Below are 19,874 nucleotides of genomic sequence, written 5' to 3'. Positions count from 1 at the left end.
TGTGTTGTTGTTAAATGCCATCAAGTTGCTTCCGACCCACAGTGACCCTGTATAGGGTTTCCAAAGAGTGGCTGGTAAGCTTGAACCGCCCACCTTGCAGTTCAAACTATATGTAGAGATATATATATAGACAGAGAGAGACAGATCATTAACTCTTTGAAAATCTTGTTAATTCTGCTTTGAATTTTTGGTTGAAACCGTGTGTTTTCACTAATGGAATTATGGCGATGCAATGGTTAAAAAACCCTTGGCTGCTAACTAGAAGGTTGACGGCTCAAATCCACCAGCTGCTCTGCAGGAAAAGGATATGGCATTCTGTTTCTGTAAAGATTGACTATTATAGTATCACACCAGGACCCCTTGATAAAATTGTTATTGTTTATTCAGTGCCATCAAGTTGGTTCCAACTCATAGAGATCCTGTATAGGGTTTCCGAAGCTGTAAATCTTTGCAGAAGCAGGAAGCCTAACTCATCATTCTCCCACAGAGTAGCTGGTGGGCTTGAACCACTAACTTTGTGGTTTTCAGTCGAGCACTTAATCTACAGAGCCTCCATGTTCCTTTGATACAATTAGTGGGACACAGATATCCCTAGGAGCATCAGGTGCTGGGATTGGTGGGATGAATCTTGTTTCTTCAGATTCACACAGATGGAAGCCTATGCTAAAAGTAGGATAGCAGTTTTCCACTAAACTCCGGAGGCAGAATATAGGGTGGGCAGTATATGTCTCACTGATCACCAAAGGGTTGAAACAGATTCTCAGATCCTGGTCCCAACAACTCAGAACCCATAGGTCTAGAGTAGAGCCCAGTTTCTCAAAGACTTCCTTTTAGGAAATACTGCTTTAACATAACCTGCCCATCTCGCCTGAGAGAAATGTCTTTTGTTATGCCAAACATATGAAAGACATTTGGTCAAATTATGGATCACTGATTTCTCTGTGGCATCAGAAAAATTAATGTTATCTAATACCAGATGACATCAATGCCAATCTGTTCTGCAGGACTTACTGAGATAAAATTCTCAAACATTCACTCATCTTGTTCTTTCACTCTTGGCAGGATCTCCCAGACATCCAGCCCCGGCTAGTGGCCGTCAGCAAAACCAAACCTGCAGACATGGTGATCGAGGCTTATAGTCATGGTCAACGCACTTTCGGGGAAAACTATGTAAGAGCTCTTTTCCAAAAGTGCCCATGGAAGAGTCATGATTGTCAGGCTTCTGACTTGTTTCTTTTGACCCTTAGGTGCAGGAACTGCTAGAAAAAGCATCAAATCCTAAAGTAAGTAGATACCCGAATTTTTAAATTTATATGTAATCTTGGCTCTTCAATTGAAAATGAGACCCATGTAGATGGTTGGATTTTGAAAGCAGGATGTTGGACCTAGTGGGGGCAATGTCTACTTTTACCTTGAGCCCCCAATTTTTTTCAGTTAGATTATCATTCCTTATTCAAACATTAAAATTTTCTTTCTTGTGTCTTCTTGGAAATGTGGTGGTGGTTATGTGCTGTGGAGTTGGTTCCAACTCATAGCAATCCTGTACAAGGTTTCTAAGGCTGTAAATCTTTACGGGAGCAGAAAGCCTCATCTTTCTCCTGAGGAACAGCTGGTAGTTTCAAACTGCTGACCTTGTGGTTCGCAGCCCGATTCATAACCACTACGCTACCAGAGCTCCTTTTGGAAATAGTGCTTAGTAATTTATTGTAATCTTGGGTGCTTTTATTTTGAAAACATAGATCAGTTCATCTTTAATGGATGACATGGAAGGTTGGAGGGAGTTGATGGGGAAAAGAGAGTGGGGTGACAAAAGAACAGAAACTTTAAGATTATTCTCATAATATCCTTTTACATAATTAGAAAGTTGGCTCAAGATGGTGATAAGGATTCACTGTATTTAAGACTCAGCATAGATATGAAAGGCCTGAAGAGAGTGTGTGCAAGGAGTTTGAGCCAGTAAGGCCATAAAACCTGTGTCAGACATACTCATAGTTGTCTTTTTCCCTTCAGATTCTGTCTTCATGTCCTGAGATCAAGTGGCACTTCATTGGACACCTACAGAAACAAAATGTCAACAAATTGATGAGTAAGTTAAAAATGTTGAGACAGGATTGCTCCACAGATATACACCTTGTACTAATGACCTGTGACAGAACCATTTTTAAAATTACACAGAGCTCACCATTTGTGTTTGGGGGTTTCTTTTGGAAAAGAAGTTTTAATTCTTAACAAAAGGAGAAAACATCATCACATCAAGAGCACAGTGAACTCTTAATTACCTGGATTGTTGTTGTTTAATGCCGTCGAGTTGGTTCCGACTCATAGCAACCCTGTACAGGGTTTCCGAGGCTGTAAATCTTTACGAGAGCAGAACGCCTCATCTTTCTCCCACGGAGCGGCTGGTAGTTTCGAACTGCTGGCCTTAAGGTTCACAGCCCGATTCGTAACCACTTCGCTACCAGGGCTCCTGGATTACCCAAGTAAAATTCAAAAAGTTCTTGGAAAATGGCTTAAAAGATAATGGATTTTTCCCACAAACTTTTTTTTTTTTAATGTTTTATTATGAATTGGGTGAAGGTTTACAGAGTAGATCATCAGTTTTACATGCAACAAATCATACACACTTCGCTTCTTCTCACTGATTGCAACCCTCTCAGTATAACATCACTTATCCCACTTCCTCCGTATTTCTTATTTCCATTCCTCTTCTTTCCCAACCCTTCTGAACGTTGTCCTTGGGTAAGTGTCGCCCTTTTGATCTCAGACGATTGATCATTTTATGGTGTGTCTACCTTACTAGTGTTAACTGCTCCCCCATAAACCTATCTATTTCTTGGCTGAAAATTGAACCGCATGGGTGAGTTTGGTTTTAGATCCACCAGTCTATCTGCCCAGTAAGCCTGGTCTTTTTTTATCATTTTGAGTTTTGTTCCACATTTTCTCCCACCCCATCCAGGATCCTCTAACATGATTCCTTTTAGAGCAGTTGGTAGTATTGACAGCACCATCTAGTTCTGGTCCCAGGGCTGTTCCAAGAACTTGTTCAAGCCCCCTTGTATTTACTTGGATACCTAGCCTGTCTTGTGTTGTATATTACTTGATGGCTTTCAAATAAATTATAAACAACAATTGTCCATAAAATTGTCCAGCTTGTGAAAAAGATGACTTTTGTACTTTTCCCCTGTAACTAACGAATAATAGGAAGAACTAACTACAGCAAGACTTAACTATCTGACAGTGACATATAGAGATCTTAAGTAACTGAATACTTCATTTGTCTTGAGGAGTCAAAATTTAGAATAACTTTTTTTTTTTTTTTAACATCTTTATTGAAGTATAATCAACATACTTTAAAGTACACACAGGAGTCCTGGTGTGGTGCTGTAGGATATGCACTAGACTAGTAAACCGCAAGGTCGGCAGTTCAAACTCACCAGCCACACTCAGAAACTCCATGCAGGGGCACTAGGAATTGGAACCAATTTGACAGCATGAGTATTTAAAGTATACAATTTGATACATTTTTATGTGTATGTGTTGTTAAATGTCATCGAATTATGCTGACCCTGTATAGCGTTTCCAAAAAGTGACTGGTGGGTTTGAACTGCTGACCTTGTGGTTAGCAGTCCAATGCTTACCCCACAGTGCCACACCAAGACTCCATATATAAACCAGACTAAAACCCACTGCCACCAAGTCAATTCCAACTCATAGCCACCTTACATAAGTAAGATTTCTGAGACTTTAAATCTTTACGGAAGGAGACAGCTTCATTCTTTTTTCTAGGGAGCAGCTGGTGGGTTTGAACGGATAGCCATGAACTCATCAAGAGTAATCAAGGGAGCAAACATAATCATCTCCTCAAAATTTTCCTCATCTTTTTTTTAAATCTTTCACATCTTTCCCCCTTTCTAAACGTTCACTGATCTGCTTTTTGTTATTATAAATTAGTTGATAATTTCTAGAGTTTTACATAAGTGAAATCATAAAGGAATCCAACCTTTTTTACTCAGCATAATTATTTTTAGATTCATCCATGTTGTATATATCATTGGTTCATTCCATTTTATTGTCTCGTAGTATTCCATTGTATAGGTACGTCATGATTTGTTTATCCTTTCAACTATTGGTGAACATTAGGGTTGCTTCCAACTTTTTGACTGTTACAAAGAAAGTTGCTTTGAATGGTTGTCAGCAAGTCTTTGTATGGACATATATTTCCTTTTCTCTTGAAATAAACTCTTACGGTTACAATGGCTAAATGATATGATAGGTCTGTGTTTCACTTTTTAAATAGTACCATTTTACATTCCCACCAACAGTGTCTAAGAGTTCAGTTTCGTCCACATCACTGCCACAGTTGGTATAGTCAGTCTTTTTAAATCTGAGCCATTCTGATAGATATGTAATAGTATCTCATTGAGGTTTCAATTTGCATTGTCCTTATGGAATATCTTTTATGTGTTTGCCATCATGTATCCTCTTTGGAAGTATCTGTCTCTTGACTGTTTTCTAATTGGTATTGTTTATGTTCTTACTGTTGGGTTTAGGCAGTTCTTTATACAAGAAGGCTTCAAAAAGTCAGCAAAAAAATTCGATTGTCTTCTACTTCCATTTTTCCATGAACTTTTTGAAGTCCCCTTGTATTCTGGATGAGTCCTTTATCAGATACATACTTTGCAAATTTTCTCCCAATTTATTGCTTGTCTTTACATTCTCTTAACAGTATCTTTTGAAAAGTAAAATTTTAAAGTTTGCTCAAATTTATCTTTTTGTTCTTTTTAGAACCGGTTTAATAGTCATGTGGCATTTTATATCATCTGTTTTTTAGTGAACTTTGATACTTTGTATCTTTCAAGGAGTTTGTCTATTTCATCTAAATTGCCTTATTATCATTTTAATAGTTGTAGTAGATTTCTCTTGTGATGCCAACTCTCCAGAAGTTGGTCATTTGTGTCCTTTTTCTTGTTTTTAAATTAGTATAGCTAGATTACCCTGATTGAACCCATATAGGCTTATCGATTTTTACAGTTGGTTCCTCAAAAAAGTAAAGTTAAACATAGAATTACTATATTATCTAATAACCTCACTATTAAGTATATGCTCAAGAGAATTAAAAGCAATGACACAGGTTACTTGCATGTTACAGCACCATTCACTATACATAAAAGTTGGAAACAGCCTAAATATCCTAGTTATCTAGTCCTGCTGTAACAGAGACATTAGTGAGTGGCTTTGGCAAACAGAAATTTACTTTCTCATAGTTAGGAGACCACAAGTCCAAAGTCAGGATGCGCTCTCTAGGAGAAGGCTTTCTCTTGTTGGCTCCTTGTCTCTTTTGAACTTCAGCTCCTGGGTAATCTTAATGTGGCTTGGCATCTGTCTTCCCCCATCTCTGTTCACCCACTTGCTTGTGTAATCTCTTTTATATCTAAAAAGACACTTTCAAGGTATACCCTACACGAATTCTTTCTCATTAATTTAGTACAAGGACAACCCATTCCCAAATGAGACTATAACCACAGACATAGAGGTTAGGATTTATAACACATATTTGTGGAAGAAACAGTTCAATCTACAACAATATCCTTCAGTAATTGAAATGATTGTGTTACAAAGAAACAGTGGAATATTACTCAGACATAAAGAAAAATGAAGTCCTGATAATTCCATAGCATGAATAAACTTTGCAGATTTACTAAGTGAAATAAGTTAGTCACAAAAGGAAAAAATGAGTGATTTCACTTATGTTAAATATTTAGATTAGGCAAGTATACACAGGCCAAAGTTTATTATTGGTTGTGAGGGGAGAGGAAAAAGGAGACTCATTGTTTATGTGATACTGAGCTTCTTAAACCAGAAAGCCAAGCCCATTGCAATTGAGTCCATTCCAACTCATGGCAACACTATAGGACAGGGTAGAATTGCTCCATAGGGTTTCCAAGACTATAAATCTTTACAGGAGCAGACAGTCTAATTGTTTACCTACCCCACTGTGCCACCAGGGCTTCTGAACATAGTAAAGGTGATGGAAATTTTAGAAATGGGTTATGGTGATAAGCATAAATTAATGTCACCCAAGCGTACACGTGAAGAATGTTGAAATGGCAAATGTTGTGTTATATTCATAAATTTATCACAGTAAAAACAATCATTTCTGTTCTAGGACTCTGTACAATAGAAATATTTGTGTGTATGTACAATGATCTGTCTAAGCTTTGTTTTCATATTAAAAAGTAAGAAACAATCTAATGTGCATTAGTAAGAGTAAAGTTGTTATGTGCTGCTGAGTCTGTTCTGACTCATAGCGACCCTGTATGGGGCTTCCGAGGAGTGACTGGTGGGTTTGAACTGTTGATCTGGTGGTTATCCTATAGTGCCACACCCAGACTCCAGTAAGAGAAATCATTAAGTAAATTGTGGTGGAAGAAAGTAACTATGTGGAACAATATGTTAATGTGATTCAATTTATAAGTTGAAAGACAACAAAAAGAATAATGGGAAACTACTTTTGTGTGGGGGTGTGTGTATATGTTTCAGTGGAGAGACACTTGAATAGATTTGGAAGAATCCTTAACCCAGATGTATTAATGGGGACCTCTAAGGCAAGTTTTTTTCTTCATATGCTTTCTATATTGCTTAATTTTTTTACATCAAACATGCATACTTTTTTAATTCATGGTTTTTTTGTGTTTGTTTTTGTTTTATTGAAGTAAAGCAGCCTTTGCTCAAATTCATTATTAAGAATGTGGAGTCAGATTGCCTTTGTTCCCATCACAGCTCTAATACTTGCTTGTGAACTTTTATTAAATACAATCTATTCTTTCTAAACTTCAATTTCCCCATCTCTAAAATGGAGAAAACAGTTCTTCTTGAACTTTGTTGAAGATTAAAAAGAAATAATACACATAAAGTCATCAACACATTGCTTGGAGGGCTTTCAAGTGTGTGGTAAATGTAAGCCGGTGATGTTTTTGTTGTTTTTATTGTTGTTTATCTGAGGTCAGCTGGTATAAAAGATGGTTTTGATGACTTCATCACTCTTCTCATGAGTTTTCAGTGTTTGGATCCATCTGTTACCCTTGTTGAATAAGAACACATCTGTCCCAGGAAGATTTAAGAGCATGGTGCCCTACTGCTAGGGCAGCACTTTGGCTTCTAGTGGTTGTCCTTTTCTTGTCATCTTGACCCGTTTTTCGCAGTTTGAACTCGGTCTCAGTGAGACCAAGTCTGCTCTTAGGAATTCTACAATTCATGGCTTCTTAAAGCCAACGTAGTTTAGAATGGATACATAATGTTACCTGATTGTGGTTGGTAAGTGTTTTCTTTACTTTATTCATCTTTCCTGATTAGACAAGACTGTCCTACAGTCTAACATGCCATGAATATTTGCCTTTACTGTAGAACTGAGATTAATGTTTTTTTCCTGTGAAATTATATCTTCCTCTAATCAAGGTTTGTTGTATGTTGTTTACTGCAATAGGTTATATGGACAATATTACCTGATCTTCTTCTCATTACAGCTGTGCCCAATCTCTTCATGCTGGAAACAGTGGATTCTGTGAAGTTGGCAGACAAAGTGAACAGCTCCTGGCAGAAAAAAGGTTCTCCAGAAAGGTTAAAAGTTATGGTACAGATTAACACTAGTGGAGAGCAGAGTAAGTAACCAGACCTATGTTGTAGAGGTGTTTGTTTGTTTTTCCCTTCCCTTAAGATGGTTGAAACTAAGGGAAATTTCCAGGTGTAGGGATCTAATTGGTAAGGCAGGTCAGGGAATCACAAACCCTCAAATAAGCTGTTGTCTGTGTGACCTAGGTAGCATATCAAGCCAGTTCACATATAACAACACATCATGGAGAGTCTAGAAAGAGATTGTGGTTTTGACCTTCTGCAAATTCCCAACTCTCACCCTTATTCCTGAAAGGGATTACAAAGTTATAATACTTCTCGGGTCTTACAAAATTATTTAGTTCATGAAACATCCCAATTAACTGGTATAATATAGCATTTTTAATGCTTCTGTTCTACTCCCTAACTAATTATGTAGTTCCTTGGGTCTTGCAAGTGGCCATCCAAGACAGAACAATTGGTCTGTATTTGCCTGAAACAACTAGGAAGAAGGAGAGTCAGGAATAGGAAGGAGGAGGATTCGGAATGTGTGTCTGCTTGCCACCATGAACAACTGCCTCCTTTGCCAGGAGACCAGAACTGGATGGTGCCCAGCTACTAGTATTGAACATTTTGTACAGTGGTTCTATAAAAGAATCCTCATCAAAAGGGATAAATGCAAAACAGAATTTTAAATTCTCATGGATTTCAGACTTCTAGAGCCATGAAGATTGGATGAGCCCCTAGAACTTGTCGTAAGATAATCTTAAAAACCTTAAACCAGATTTCCCCTGTAGTCTTCTTAAAGCCAAACAATAGTTTGGCTAAACTAGTAAAACATATTTGCCTGAGCATTATGCTCTTTTAAGAATTATCTGTCTGAAATCAAATTGACAATAGCAACTCAAAGGTTAGATAGAAACCTTAAAGGGGCAGTAACTTTATGTTAACGGAGGAGAAATATCTCAGAAAAAGAGGGCGAGGATTTTGCACAACTCACAGAATGTAATCAGTGTCACTAAATGGTACATGTCAAAACTTTTGCTGTTCATAATAAGTTCAACAAAATTAAATTTTCTTCAAAATCATTTCATATTACGTGGAGATAGAAGAAAAGAAAAATCACTGTGAGCACTAGTCAGTGAAAAGCTGTACAGGGCTTGGGTTAACAACGTAATACAATGAAGAGTATCATGGGCTTTGAACTTAGACAGACTTTGGGTTTGGGCTCCATCACTTTCCAGTTTTGTAGCCTCAGACAAGTTACCTAACCTCTCTGTACCTCAGTTTCCTTATCTGGCAATAATACCTACTTGGGAGGGTGTTGTGAGAATTGAATGTGAGAATGCAGATCAAACTGCTAACATAGAACTCTGTCCATGTCACCTGTTAGCTGTTTATTAAGAGTGACTGTTTTATAGACCTGTCATATGCTTGCAGCCATCAAAATAGGCAGTACTCACCAGATCATAGAATGAGGGAGCACAGATCTGGAATCTGTTTTTCAGATAGGCGCTGGACACACAGTACCTGAGCTCAGATCCCAGTTCCACAGTCCCTATGTGTGTGACCTTGTAAAGTGTACTGAGCCTCTCTGTGTCTCCATTTCCTCATTATTAGAACAGAGACAGTGCTTAACCTCATAGTTACTGTATGAAATGACTTAGCACATATGCCTGGCACATAAGTGTTCAATAAAATTTAGTAATCATTTGCATATATAATTTCTTTTAGAAGGATCAGCACAAAGCTGTTTCTTATGAGGTGGAGGTTAAAGACATCCTAGATTTCCAACTTTTCCAACTGCTGTACCTATTCTATCATCTTTAACATCCACTACTCCTGTAGGATATGCACTGTACCGCAAGGTCAGCAGTTCAAACTCACCGTTGGAAACCCTATGCAGTGTGGCTATGAGTCGGGACTGACTCAACAGCACAACGACAACAACAACATTTCTCCCATTAATATTCTTAATATTACAGTGTTGCTTGGAATCATAAACTGCTAAAGAAGTGGCACACACGGTTGTAGAAGATAGTCCCCAGTTTGTTGAGTCAGTTTTGAGGATTCTCCTGACTCATGTGGTTGCAAGTTGCACTGATGAATTGGCAGGCAGGCCAGGAGACAGGCTGCTGGTTCAAGGTCTAAGAATCGGAGCTCAGATCTGCAGAACCCAGAGCAGGAGAGAGACCTTTGCCTGAGCAATCATATATTTAAGATTCAGGCTATATGTGTACCCTTGAGGAATCTAAAGGTGGTGACTTGAATCACACCCTCTAGTAAGGCAGTGACTCAAGATACATCCAGCCCTAACCGTAATCTTACTTCATTAACTGCACAGACAGTTCACTCCAAATGGGACCATAGCCACAGGCCTAAACAAAAATCCACTCTCATCCAGTCAGTTCCAATTTATAGTGACTCCATAGGACAGAGTAGAACTCTTTAGGATTTCTGAGACTGAACCTTTATGGGAGCAGATAACCTTATCCTTTTTCCTCAGAGGGGCTTGTGGGTTTGAATCACTGACCTTGCAGTTACTAGGCCAGTACTTCACCCACAGTGCCACCAGGGCTCCTCTAACCACGGGCAGCGAGGTTAGGATTAACAGCACATCTCAAAATGGAGGACTCTAGCTGGAAGGGTCATATTAAAATCAGTTAAGTAATTCACGGCACCACACATTACCGATGTGTGCACATCAGATTATAATTACATTGTACTATCAATACAGGTTAGTCTGAAATCAGCTCCAGGTCAAATGTTTATTACATCATTTCTTGATAATTATCTATAATTTACCCTGATCAGAGATTGAAGTGAATATTTATAGCCTCTCCGTTTGATAAATGGGGCCAGGGGTGAGGCAGTACAGCTATAGCTACATAACAAATCCTTATTTGCTACAGATTCTTCCTCTAGTGTTAATGAACATGTTCAGTAAAAAATGTTAAACCTCATTTCACTTTAATATGTGCCTTATTTTAAGTTTTTATAATTCTTTTAATAAATGGATATAATAAAGCAATAAAAATACTAGAAATAGAAATGTAATTATCAGGTTCATCTGGAATTTAGGTGATGTGATTCTTCATGTTATCCCAAAAAAAGCCCTCCACCTTAGCTGTCCTCACAGATATTGAGATAAAAAGAATCTTAATTGATAACTTTCCTTGAGAAATTCAGAACCTGATCAGAGGGAAACAAAAAAGAAAAAGACGCCAAGTATAAAGCTACTCTTTAGGACTTGAGTTAAAGTGCTTTCAAGTGACCCTGTTGCCTGGGAGGCAGCTCTTCTGGTTCAAGAAGGGGTGAAAATGGAGTCTTCTTAAGGCTACTTAAAATATTTGGTATATGTTTCTTCTCTTTCCTTTGTGAAGGTAAACATGGCCTTCCACCTTCAGAGACAATAACTGTGGTGGAGCACATAAATGCCAAATGTCCGAACCTGGAATTTGTGGGGCTGATGACCATAGGAAGCTTTGGGCATGATCTTAGTCAAGGACCAAATCCAGACTTCCAGGTACTGAGGGACTGGGGGGTTAGGGACTGAGAGGCCAGATTGCTCACAGGCTAAAGAAACATGGTAGTAAACTGCTGCTTCAGGGCTTGCTGAACCCTCTTCAGAAGACTGCTGTTAAGGAAAGGGGAATAACAGGTTCCCAGAACCCGGAGACCTTTGTCCCTTCAGTTTGAGCCTGAGCCCGATACAGTATTTAGAAAAATGAGCTCTTTCTTGAAAACAGTAGCATTTCTTGAAAAGCCCTTTTTGTAACTTCTGGCAAATTTGACAGGCCTGAAAACCATGAGGAATAACCTTTGTCAGAAATGTTGAGATTCAGCCACTTTCAGACATCCTTAGAGAAGACAGGAATAAAATAAGTGTCACACTTGTCTTTCTGTCAGGTGTTATTGTCCCTCCGGAAGCAGCTGTGTGAAAAGCTCAACATCCCCACTGACAAGGTTGAACTGAGCATGGGCATGTCCATGGACTTCCAGCATGCAGTAAGTGTCCTTCTGGTTGCCCTTATTTGTTTCTCAAATGACTGCAGCATGAATAGATCTTTGTGGGGAAATGCCTCATCGTCACAATAGGGCACTCATTAGTAGTGGTTCTCAGGTGCTCTAAAGCCCAACATCCTCCACACCCCTTCTCTCTATGAAATGAAATTCATAGAAATTATATTTTACCTAATACATAATTTTTAGATCAGTTTAATTCCAACTGCAATATAAAAGAAAATAAAGTATTAAAGATTATAATTTTTTAAAAGGCATTATCAGCTAGGGCATGGCTGTTTGACCTAGTGGCCAGATACTTAACTTTTATGTGTAGATTACCCATGAATGCCTCAACTGCAAATACAGATTGATACAGGTGTGCTGTATTGGCAACTTGAATACAGGAATTTCTAAAATGGTAAGTAACTTGATAAAGTTCCATAAGTAAAATAAACTTCCCTCTGTTTATATATTAGTTGAATTGCTGGAAAATTGACTGTATATTAAAACAGTACAAAAATACTTTGTCTTTATAAGTAAAATGAAATTCAATCCTGTGCCCAGATAGTTACATACAGGCTTTTTGTCTCTGACCACAGAACATTACAAAGATATATGTCCTGTTAGACAACTCTTGGTTGTGCTTTTTTGTTAACACACATTGTAGGGACATCTGACATCCCTGGTTCCCAACCATCCAAATGCCAGTCCTCCCCAGTCACTGAAAATCAAAGAATCCTTTCTTCCTTCTTAGCCACCCCTCAGAGTGGGTATTGTCCTAGTAAGAACCATTGCCCAGGAGTTGTCTTCGGCTACATGATGATTGTTCTTCGCCGAGGCCTCTCAAGGGCCAGAATGAGGGGTACAGTTTCAGCATTTGTTGTGTTTCATTCTTGATACTTCCTCTTCTTTCCCACAGATTGAAGTGGGATCTACAAATGTCCGAATAGGCAGCACCATTTTCGGAGAGCGGGATTACTCAAAGAAACCTGCCACGGACAAATCTGCAGCAGACCTGAAGCCCCCAGTGGAGGTGGCTCCGGAACATTGAGCCAAGGAACAGCCCCCAGCAGTAGCTCACAACCTGTGGGCTCTGACCAGAAGGCTTAACTATGCACTAACCTAGATTTTAATTTTGATATTCCCCACGTACAGCACAACATGCTCTCCTTTTGACCTGGGTACAGAGCTCTGTGATTATTTGTGTTGACGGAAATTATCTGTTCTTGGTCTCTCATTTGGGATGCTCACTTTAAGCAGCAGCTTTGGATTGGATTGGAGGAGTGCAGACATTTCTGCATAATATACTCAATATTGAATCCGATCCAGGAGCACCAATCATATACATGTCTTTTCCAGGTTAAAATGTGGTCACAGATGCCTGTAGTCACTGAATTCAGACAGTTTCCCATTTGTCATCTGCCTTAATAGAAAAGTTCCTCATTGTTACCAGCCTCACACAATCTCTTAATGAAAGTACTGTGGACTGCCAGAAGAACAAACAAATCTGTCTTGGAAGAAGTACAGCCAGAGTGCTCTTTAGAAGTGAGGATGACAAGACTTCGTCTCTCATACTTGGACATGTTAGGAGGAGCTAACTCCTGGAGAAGGACATCATGCTTGGAAAAGTGGAGGGTTAATGAAAAAGCAGAGAACCCCCAATGAAATGGATTGGCACAGTGGCAGCGTTGCAGTGGGCTCAAATGTAGCAGTACTTGTGAAGATGGCACAGGATTGGGCAGTGTTTCACCCTGTTGTGCATAGGCTTGTTAGGAGTCAGAACCAAGAGGATGGCACCTAACAACAACTGCTTTGAAACAAGGTGATTTCTGTCAGTGTTCTAACCTACAAGGTTTATTTGAAGATGTTCTCTACTCTATAATGGCAGTGTAGGTAACTTCAGGAAATGGCTTTAGCTGATTGTTGCTGGGAAGACCTTGTGTCACTTGCCACCCTCTGGTATTAACCCTGAAAATGGCAAGGTGGCGTAAATAGGTCTGGGTTCTTCTGTCATCCTCCTGAAGAGTCATGACTGCAGGGATCTGCAGTGATGAGAATGGAATGCTGTGATTTGTCTGTCACCATCACCCTCTTTATGGTGATTATTTATCGACAGACAAACCTGTGAATCTCAGTACTCCTAAGACATGGAAGATATCTTCAAAGCAGTTCAAGCACAGAGAAAGGGATTCCTTTCTCTGAGGAGCACATTCCAGCCTCATTGACAGTGTTCCCACTATATTGATAAGCCAGAATTTGGCATCTCTTGTCAAGAAAGTTGCAGGATCTTCGAAAACCAGAAAGCACAACTCTCAGCTATGACAGATGGCTTCGGGGTGTGTGGTGGTTGCTTTTCTAAATGGCTTTTTCGTGTATTTATGCAAGTCTCAGTGTTTAACTTTATGGAAGAACTTTCAGAACATGCTGTTGCTGCTGAATGTAATTTTGTAAAACAAACCATTATGATTCCTATAGTGTTTCAAAGCTGTAGTGTGGTATTTCAGAGTCTATTAAATAAAAATGTGTGTTTGAATTATACCATCTGTGCCAATTGCAAAGCAATTAAAGTCATTTCTTTTTTATGATCTGGTGGAGCGAGTGAGTGAGTGACTGTAACTAAAGAGACGTCCTGCCAGCCTGCTTTTGGAGGAGAGAATCCCATGGGTTACAGATGCAGCCAGAGTCAAGCTGTGGATGAGCAAGGCACTCTGGAGGCTGACATAACAGAATTCACCAGCCACTCTGGGGAAGAAAAATGAGACTCTGCTCCCATAAAAGATTCGTTGTTAGGTGCAGCTGGTGGGTTTGAACCCAAATTTTGTAGTCAGCAGTCCAGTGCTTAGCCTACAGTACCACACCAGGAATCCCTCAGAAACCAAATACAGGATTGCTGTGAGTTGGAACCAACTCAACAGCACACATCCGTCACCACCACCAAGGGACTGAAAATGAAGGCTCTTGCAGCAAGGAGCTCCTTTAAATTGCCTCTAGATGGCAACATTGGTTAATCTAAGGATCAAACCCCAGAGATTACATCTGCATGTCACCTTGGAAGGGATTCCATTGGTTGTGTGGCCTCATTCCCTCTTTTTATGGGCAGAAATGGAGGCTAGGGAGGAGGTGGTTTTCCCTAGTAATTACTAGCTTTTGAAGTACTCCTAGATCCTTTCAGCAACCTCCTCCTGTTCTCTGCTAACTTGGCTAAGGGTTTTGGTGGTACTGCTTCAGGTGGGATGGTCTGAGGTATAAAGGAATCTCGCTTGTGCCTAGAGATTGAGAACAACAAACTGGAAGCAAGCCAGGTGAATCTGAGTCACAACCTGATACGGAAAAAAAATTAACAGAAGTGTGTCCACAGAGGTCCAAGACCTTTTTTGGAGAGAAAGTAAAGCAGGACTATCTTTTGCTACTAATGATAGGACTGCAAGTTGGGTTACTTCCTGGGTGGTGCAGACAAACACTTGGGTGCTATACCGAAAAGTTGGTGGTTCAAGCCCACTCAAGGCCTGACAATCTTCCAATGGAATCAACAACTTTTTGTTTGGGTGTTTGTTTTGAAGAAGGTAGGAATAGAAGATTGCTTCTCATCAAATTAGTGACAGCATCCCATAGCAAGTTTCCTGAGTTAAAGCAGCATGAAGTCTGATAAGAGGCACTGGGCTCTTGTCAGCCCTAGCGTCAGCCTCGAAAGACCTCTAGTAGTCATCAAGACTTTGTCATAATGAAAAGTTCTTCATGTTGCTGTTAAGTGCTGTTGAGTCGGTTCTGACTCATAGCGACCCTGTATAGGGTTTCCTAGGAGTAGCTGGTGAGTTTGAACTGCCAACCTTGTGGTTCAAACTGACCTTGCAGTCCAGTGTTTTATCCTACAGTGCCACACCAGGACTCCGTTACATCTCTGAGCAGTATCCATTTATGGACAGAAGCACTGACCCCACAGAAGGTTCAGTGTCCTGGTCTGAAGTCAGAATGAATTGGACATGAGGCCCAGAATAAATGCAGGACTCAAATTCTGATCTAAACCTTGGTCGCTGCACACTGGTATCCTCTCATCTCAAATTTTCATCATATTCTTAAAGTTGAAGGTTTCATTTTAAGAGAACTTTCTATGCCATAAAAGAGATCCATGTTTTTAGCCTGTTGAAATCGTTGAAAATTGACATATCTGAATACAGAATAAACTTGGACATCACAAGCAGAGAGGGAAGGAGAGAATTAAACCCTGCAATGAGTGGGGTCAGCTTTCCCTTCCTCCCTCCCCTTCCGTCATTCCATTTCCCAAACAGGCACACTCTTCCTCCAGATTCAAACTACCCACAAGCTGCAGGGCTCAGAGACTAGAAAAGTATGCTCTCCTAGTAGCTAGACTGGTAATAAGTTTGGAAGATTGAGGGAGATGCACATTCTGGGACACACACATCTGACTTCCAGAAAAGAAGTGGCCAGAAGGGCTCCCTCTGCAATTCCTGAAATACTGGAATAGGGGTGGAATGTCATCTGTGGTGCAATTGGAAATGATTTGCTCTGGGAACTGTGACTGTCTTTAGCGTGAAATCAGTTGAATGCTATTACATCAACCTCATAACTAAGGGCAAAAGAATCCAAGCAGTCCACCAGAATGTTTTACTAATCTGTCCATCCCTCACCAGGCACATAGGTAAGAAAATGGTTTGGTTTTTTATTTCTCACCAAGTTTGCATCAGTGGGGTTACACTATGGCTGAGCAATGTATGGTTGAGTAGCTATCTATAAGGTAAACCGGTTGCCTTCAGATTGATTCATAGTGAATTCATGTGTTTCAGAGTAGAATTTCTCCCTAGAGTTTTCATGGCTGTGACCTCTGGGAAGCAAATCTCCAGGCCTTTCTTCCAGGGTGCTTCTGGGCCGATTCAGATCATCAACCTTTGTGTTAACTGACTGCTTAACAATTTGTGCCACCAGGAACTCCATTTACAAGGTGGTGGTGATTGTAAATTGCCCTCGAGTCGGTTCCAACTCACAGAAACCCTATATAGGGTTTCTAAGGAGCAGCTGGTGAATTGGCACCACCAACCTTGTAGCTCAAACCAACCTTGCAGTCAAGTGCTTATCCTACAACGACACCAGGAAAGGTAGAGGGTTCTTTAAGTTCCTCGTCTATAATTATATGGAGGTCCCTAGAGACTTGAGGAAGTTGCTCTAGTAGCACAATGGTTACAAATCAGGCTGCAAACTTTAAAGAACCGACTCCACGGCACATAGCCACCACCAGACGCTGCCACCACCAGACGCTGCTTTTCCTACAGAATACAGCACAGATGACTTGAACTGGAGGGATTTTTGGTACCTTTATTGTATTTAAAATAAATTTTACAAGCTTGAGTTCCTGAGCTCTGAGATCACCAAGGAACAGAAACCACCCTTTGAGTGCTGGAACACCTTCTCAAACTGCTTTGCTCACACCCCAGAGCTGGATGCGCTCTACCCAAGTGTGTGCTCCCCGCCCGGTCCTCAAGAAAAGCCTAGCTGCTCTCCAGTTTCAGAGCTAAGCTTGACCCAGCTGCCAATCTTCCAAATAAAATCAATGTGTGACCTTATTCACCAGATGTATGAAGAAACAAGCACAAACTAGGGCCAACTTTGAAGCCAAAAAGGGAAGATGAGAAGTGGAAGAGAAAGAAAGAGGGGAGGGGGGGCGGAGGAGGACTTGGCTGGACATGAAAGGTGTCTTGTCTGTCTGTTCTGCATTAGGCACAATTCTCTAGCAATCTGCAACCTCGACATAATTCTTCTGACCAGAAACTCTCCGGAGAGATAGTGTCAGAAGGAAAAACAAACAGAATAGCATCTTCTGACACCAAAGTCACTTAAAAACCTATTTGGGAGGTGGGGGTGAAAGAGAAGAGAGATGTCAGCATGTCAGGGGAGGGTACTCTCTCACAACAGGCCACATGTGGAGAGTCGTTTACCTGGGACTCAACAAGGACCAAGAAACAGTAATGGATGAGCACGGGCTAGGCCAGGCCCAGAAGTAGAACTCCAAATCCTTCAGCCTTCCCAGCCCCTCGGATGCCTCCAGACTTGCCTTGTCTGGCTTTGTAAACTGTAGCTTCAACACTAAAACCTACATTGTCAGGCTTTTTACAGTCACCTGGTACACCGTGAGGAAATCAGAAGTGTTGCATGAGGGAAAAAGTGGTCCCAATTTGCCATAACTCCATTTTCCCATACTGACCACCACTAGCCACCAAAGGCTGAGAACCCCGCTGCCCTGTAAGTTTTGCCCTGCCTCCAGAGTTAAACAATCTAGTATTCGAGATGCCAGGCCCCACCCAAGCCTGCAGGAGCCTGGGGTGCAGGGTAAGAGAGGGAAACTGGTCTCTGCTTAGGTTTCTGGGGCAGGCATCCTGTTATAGGAGAGAACGTTTGTTTTTTTTCCAAGGGAAGAAAACTAATCAGAAAAAAAGAAGCAAGAACTTTTCCCTCCCTGCCTCTCGGACTTGTTTATTACTAGGATATCTGATTTCGACAGAGGAAGCCGGCACTGAAGCAAGGTTTTTATTGGCCGTGAGCAAGAGGAATTCAGGGTTTGCTTTTGATTTGGCTTCCCCAGAACTTGAGGCACTGAAGAGTGCGTGCTCACAGCTTTGATGGAGCAACTCAGTGCGTTAGGGCCCCCAGAGTTCCCCATTTCCTCAGCACCAACCAAAATTCCCTTTGGAGGATAAGGATGGAGGGAGTAGACCTGAGCGGAAGGTGGCCTTGCCAACATTTCAGAGAGGAAACCAAAATAAGAAACAAAGTAAAAAAGTTCTGAAACAGACTTCAAGTGAGCATGAATGAGGGGCAGTCTCTCTGCCCCCCTTCTCGGCAAGTAGAGAGCTGAGAAGGGCAGGTCTGGTTTGGATGAAAGCACAGTGTTCCCAGACTTGTCTCTGACGGATAGCGTTAGGCAGCCTGGGGCCTGATGGTTTCAATGTGTGAGGAAGATAAAGCCAGAGATTTGCATGAGGCAGCCTCTAGGACCAGCACTCCTCAGCCTCCTGAGGCGGGTGGCAGCCAGGGCTCTGGAAGAGAAAGCGCCAGCTGGGCTGCAGGCTCACAAAGCTGGGGCTGATCCCCAAGGGCTCCCCACAGACACCTTTGTGGAGAGAGAGCCGCTGTTTGGGGTGGGGAATCTAAACCGGCCCTATTTTACCCTAGGCCAGTCCAGCTGTCCTGGCCTCCTGCTAGGGACTTAAGAGGGTGTCCTCATTTAAGGACCCCTGGATGAGCCCAAACATCTCTCTCAATGTTTTCTTATCCAATCTCTGTCTTTCCTTCTGATTTTCCTTAGTATTCTTTCCCACAAACATCGGTGACAGGAAGAACCCCAAAGTAGGTACACTTTGCTTTTCTACTTTGACCAGCCCCACTGGATGGGGCAAGAGTATGCCAGCAGCCCAAGGCTGCTCTGAAGGGGCTGAGACTTTAGGGCCTGCACAGAGTGTACAGGGTAGCACCTTGGTGAAACATTGGCCAGAATATGTTTCTGTCTGTGTTTGGTTCTCTTCACATTCCTGCCTTGTAAGTGTGAGTCTTTCCCGATGGCTCTGTGTGTGCATCTTTCTACCTGGGAGACTGAATATGCACCTCTGAGATATGTTTACAGACTACAAGGTTTTGCTCACCTGTGAGGCCCAGGCCCTCTTGACAGCCCAGCCCTATTTGGCCCAATGAGCAGAGGCCCAGAGCCTGGCGCAGGAGGTGGGGAACAGGGAACAGGGCTCTCACTGTGTCCACTTAAGGAACCCAGTCATCTAAAGGACTTTATGCGGTACGTTTGACAACATACCTATAGGGAAATGAACTGTGAGAGTAAGTGCATGGCCTGTGTTAAAGATTAGGAGCTGTGCTATAACACAACCCCAGTGTTCACACACACGTGGCCACACACATACACACGCACGCGCGAGCACACAGATGCCTGGTGGCTGCTCCAAGGATACAAAATTGTGCTTCAGAGCACAGGCTGGCAATCAAGCTGTCCATACTGGAATCCCAAATCTGGTCCTTATCAGCCAAATGACCTTAAGCCAGATACTTAACCTTCTTAGTGTCCCATTTCCTTACCTGTAAAAACATATTGTCAGGAGGGAACAGTCGCTAGAGAAGGATGTCATGCTGGGTAAGATGGAGGGTCAGAGAAAGAGAGGAAGACCCCCAACGAGATGGATCAGCCAGGTGGCATCATTGATGGCGTCAAGTGTGGCAGCGGTAGTGAGGTTGGCCTAGGATCGGAC

At 41.4% G+C, this 19,874-nt stretch overlaps 1 protein-coding gene and 1 pseudogene across 1 annotated transcript in view; both read left to right on the top strand.

Annotated features, from left to right (window-relative positions):
• The window catches only part of LOC102822541, a 2,905-nt pseudogene extending 1,886 nt beyond the window's left edge, over nucleotides 1-1,019 (top strand).
• The window catches only part of PROSC (proline synthetase co-transcribed homolog (bacterial)), an 18,788-nt gene extending 6,124 nt beyond the window's left edge, over nucleotides 1-12,664 (top strand). Inside the window, exons 2-8 of the mRNA XM_006859967.1 lie at nucleotides 1,063-1,170; nucleotides 1,248-1,283; nucleotides 2,011-2,086; nucleotides 7,524-7,658; nucleotides 10,992-11,134; nucleotides 11,518-11,616; nucleotides 12,533-12,664. Coding sequence (XP_006860029.1) covers nucleotides 1,063-1,170; nucleotides 1,248-1,283; nucleotides 2,011-2,086; nucleotides 7,524-7,658; nucleotides 10,992-11,134; nucleotides 11,518-11,616; nucleotides 12,533-12,664 — 729 coding nt within the window. The remainder of the gene's footprint in view (nucleotides 1-1,062; nucleotides 1,171-1,247; nucleotides 1,284-2,010; nucleotides 2,087-7,523; nucleotides 7,659-10,991; nucleotides 11,135-11,517; nucleotides 11,617-12,532) is intronic.
• The last annotated feature ends 7,210 nt before the right edge of the window (nucleotides 12,665-19,874 follow it).

Source organism: Chrysochloris asiatica, unplaced genomic scaffold (assembly GCF_000296735.1).
Source record: "Chrysochloris asiatica unplaced genomic scaffold, ChrAsi1.0 scaffold00035, whole genome shotgun sequence".
Classification (NCBI taxonomy): domain Eukaryota; kingdom Metazoa; phylum Chordata; class Mammalia; order Afrosoricida; family Chrysochloridae; genus Chrysochloris; species Chrysochloris asiatica.
This window is presented reverse-complemented; position numbering and strand designations above follow the sequence as displayed.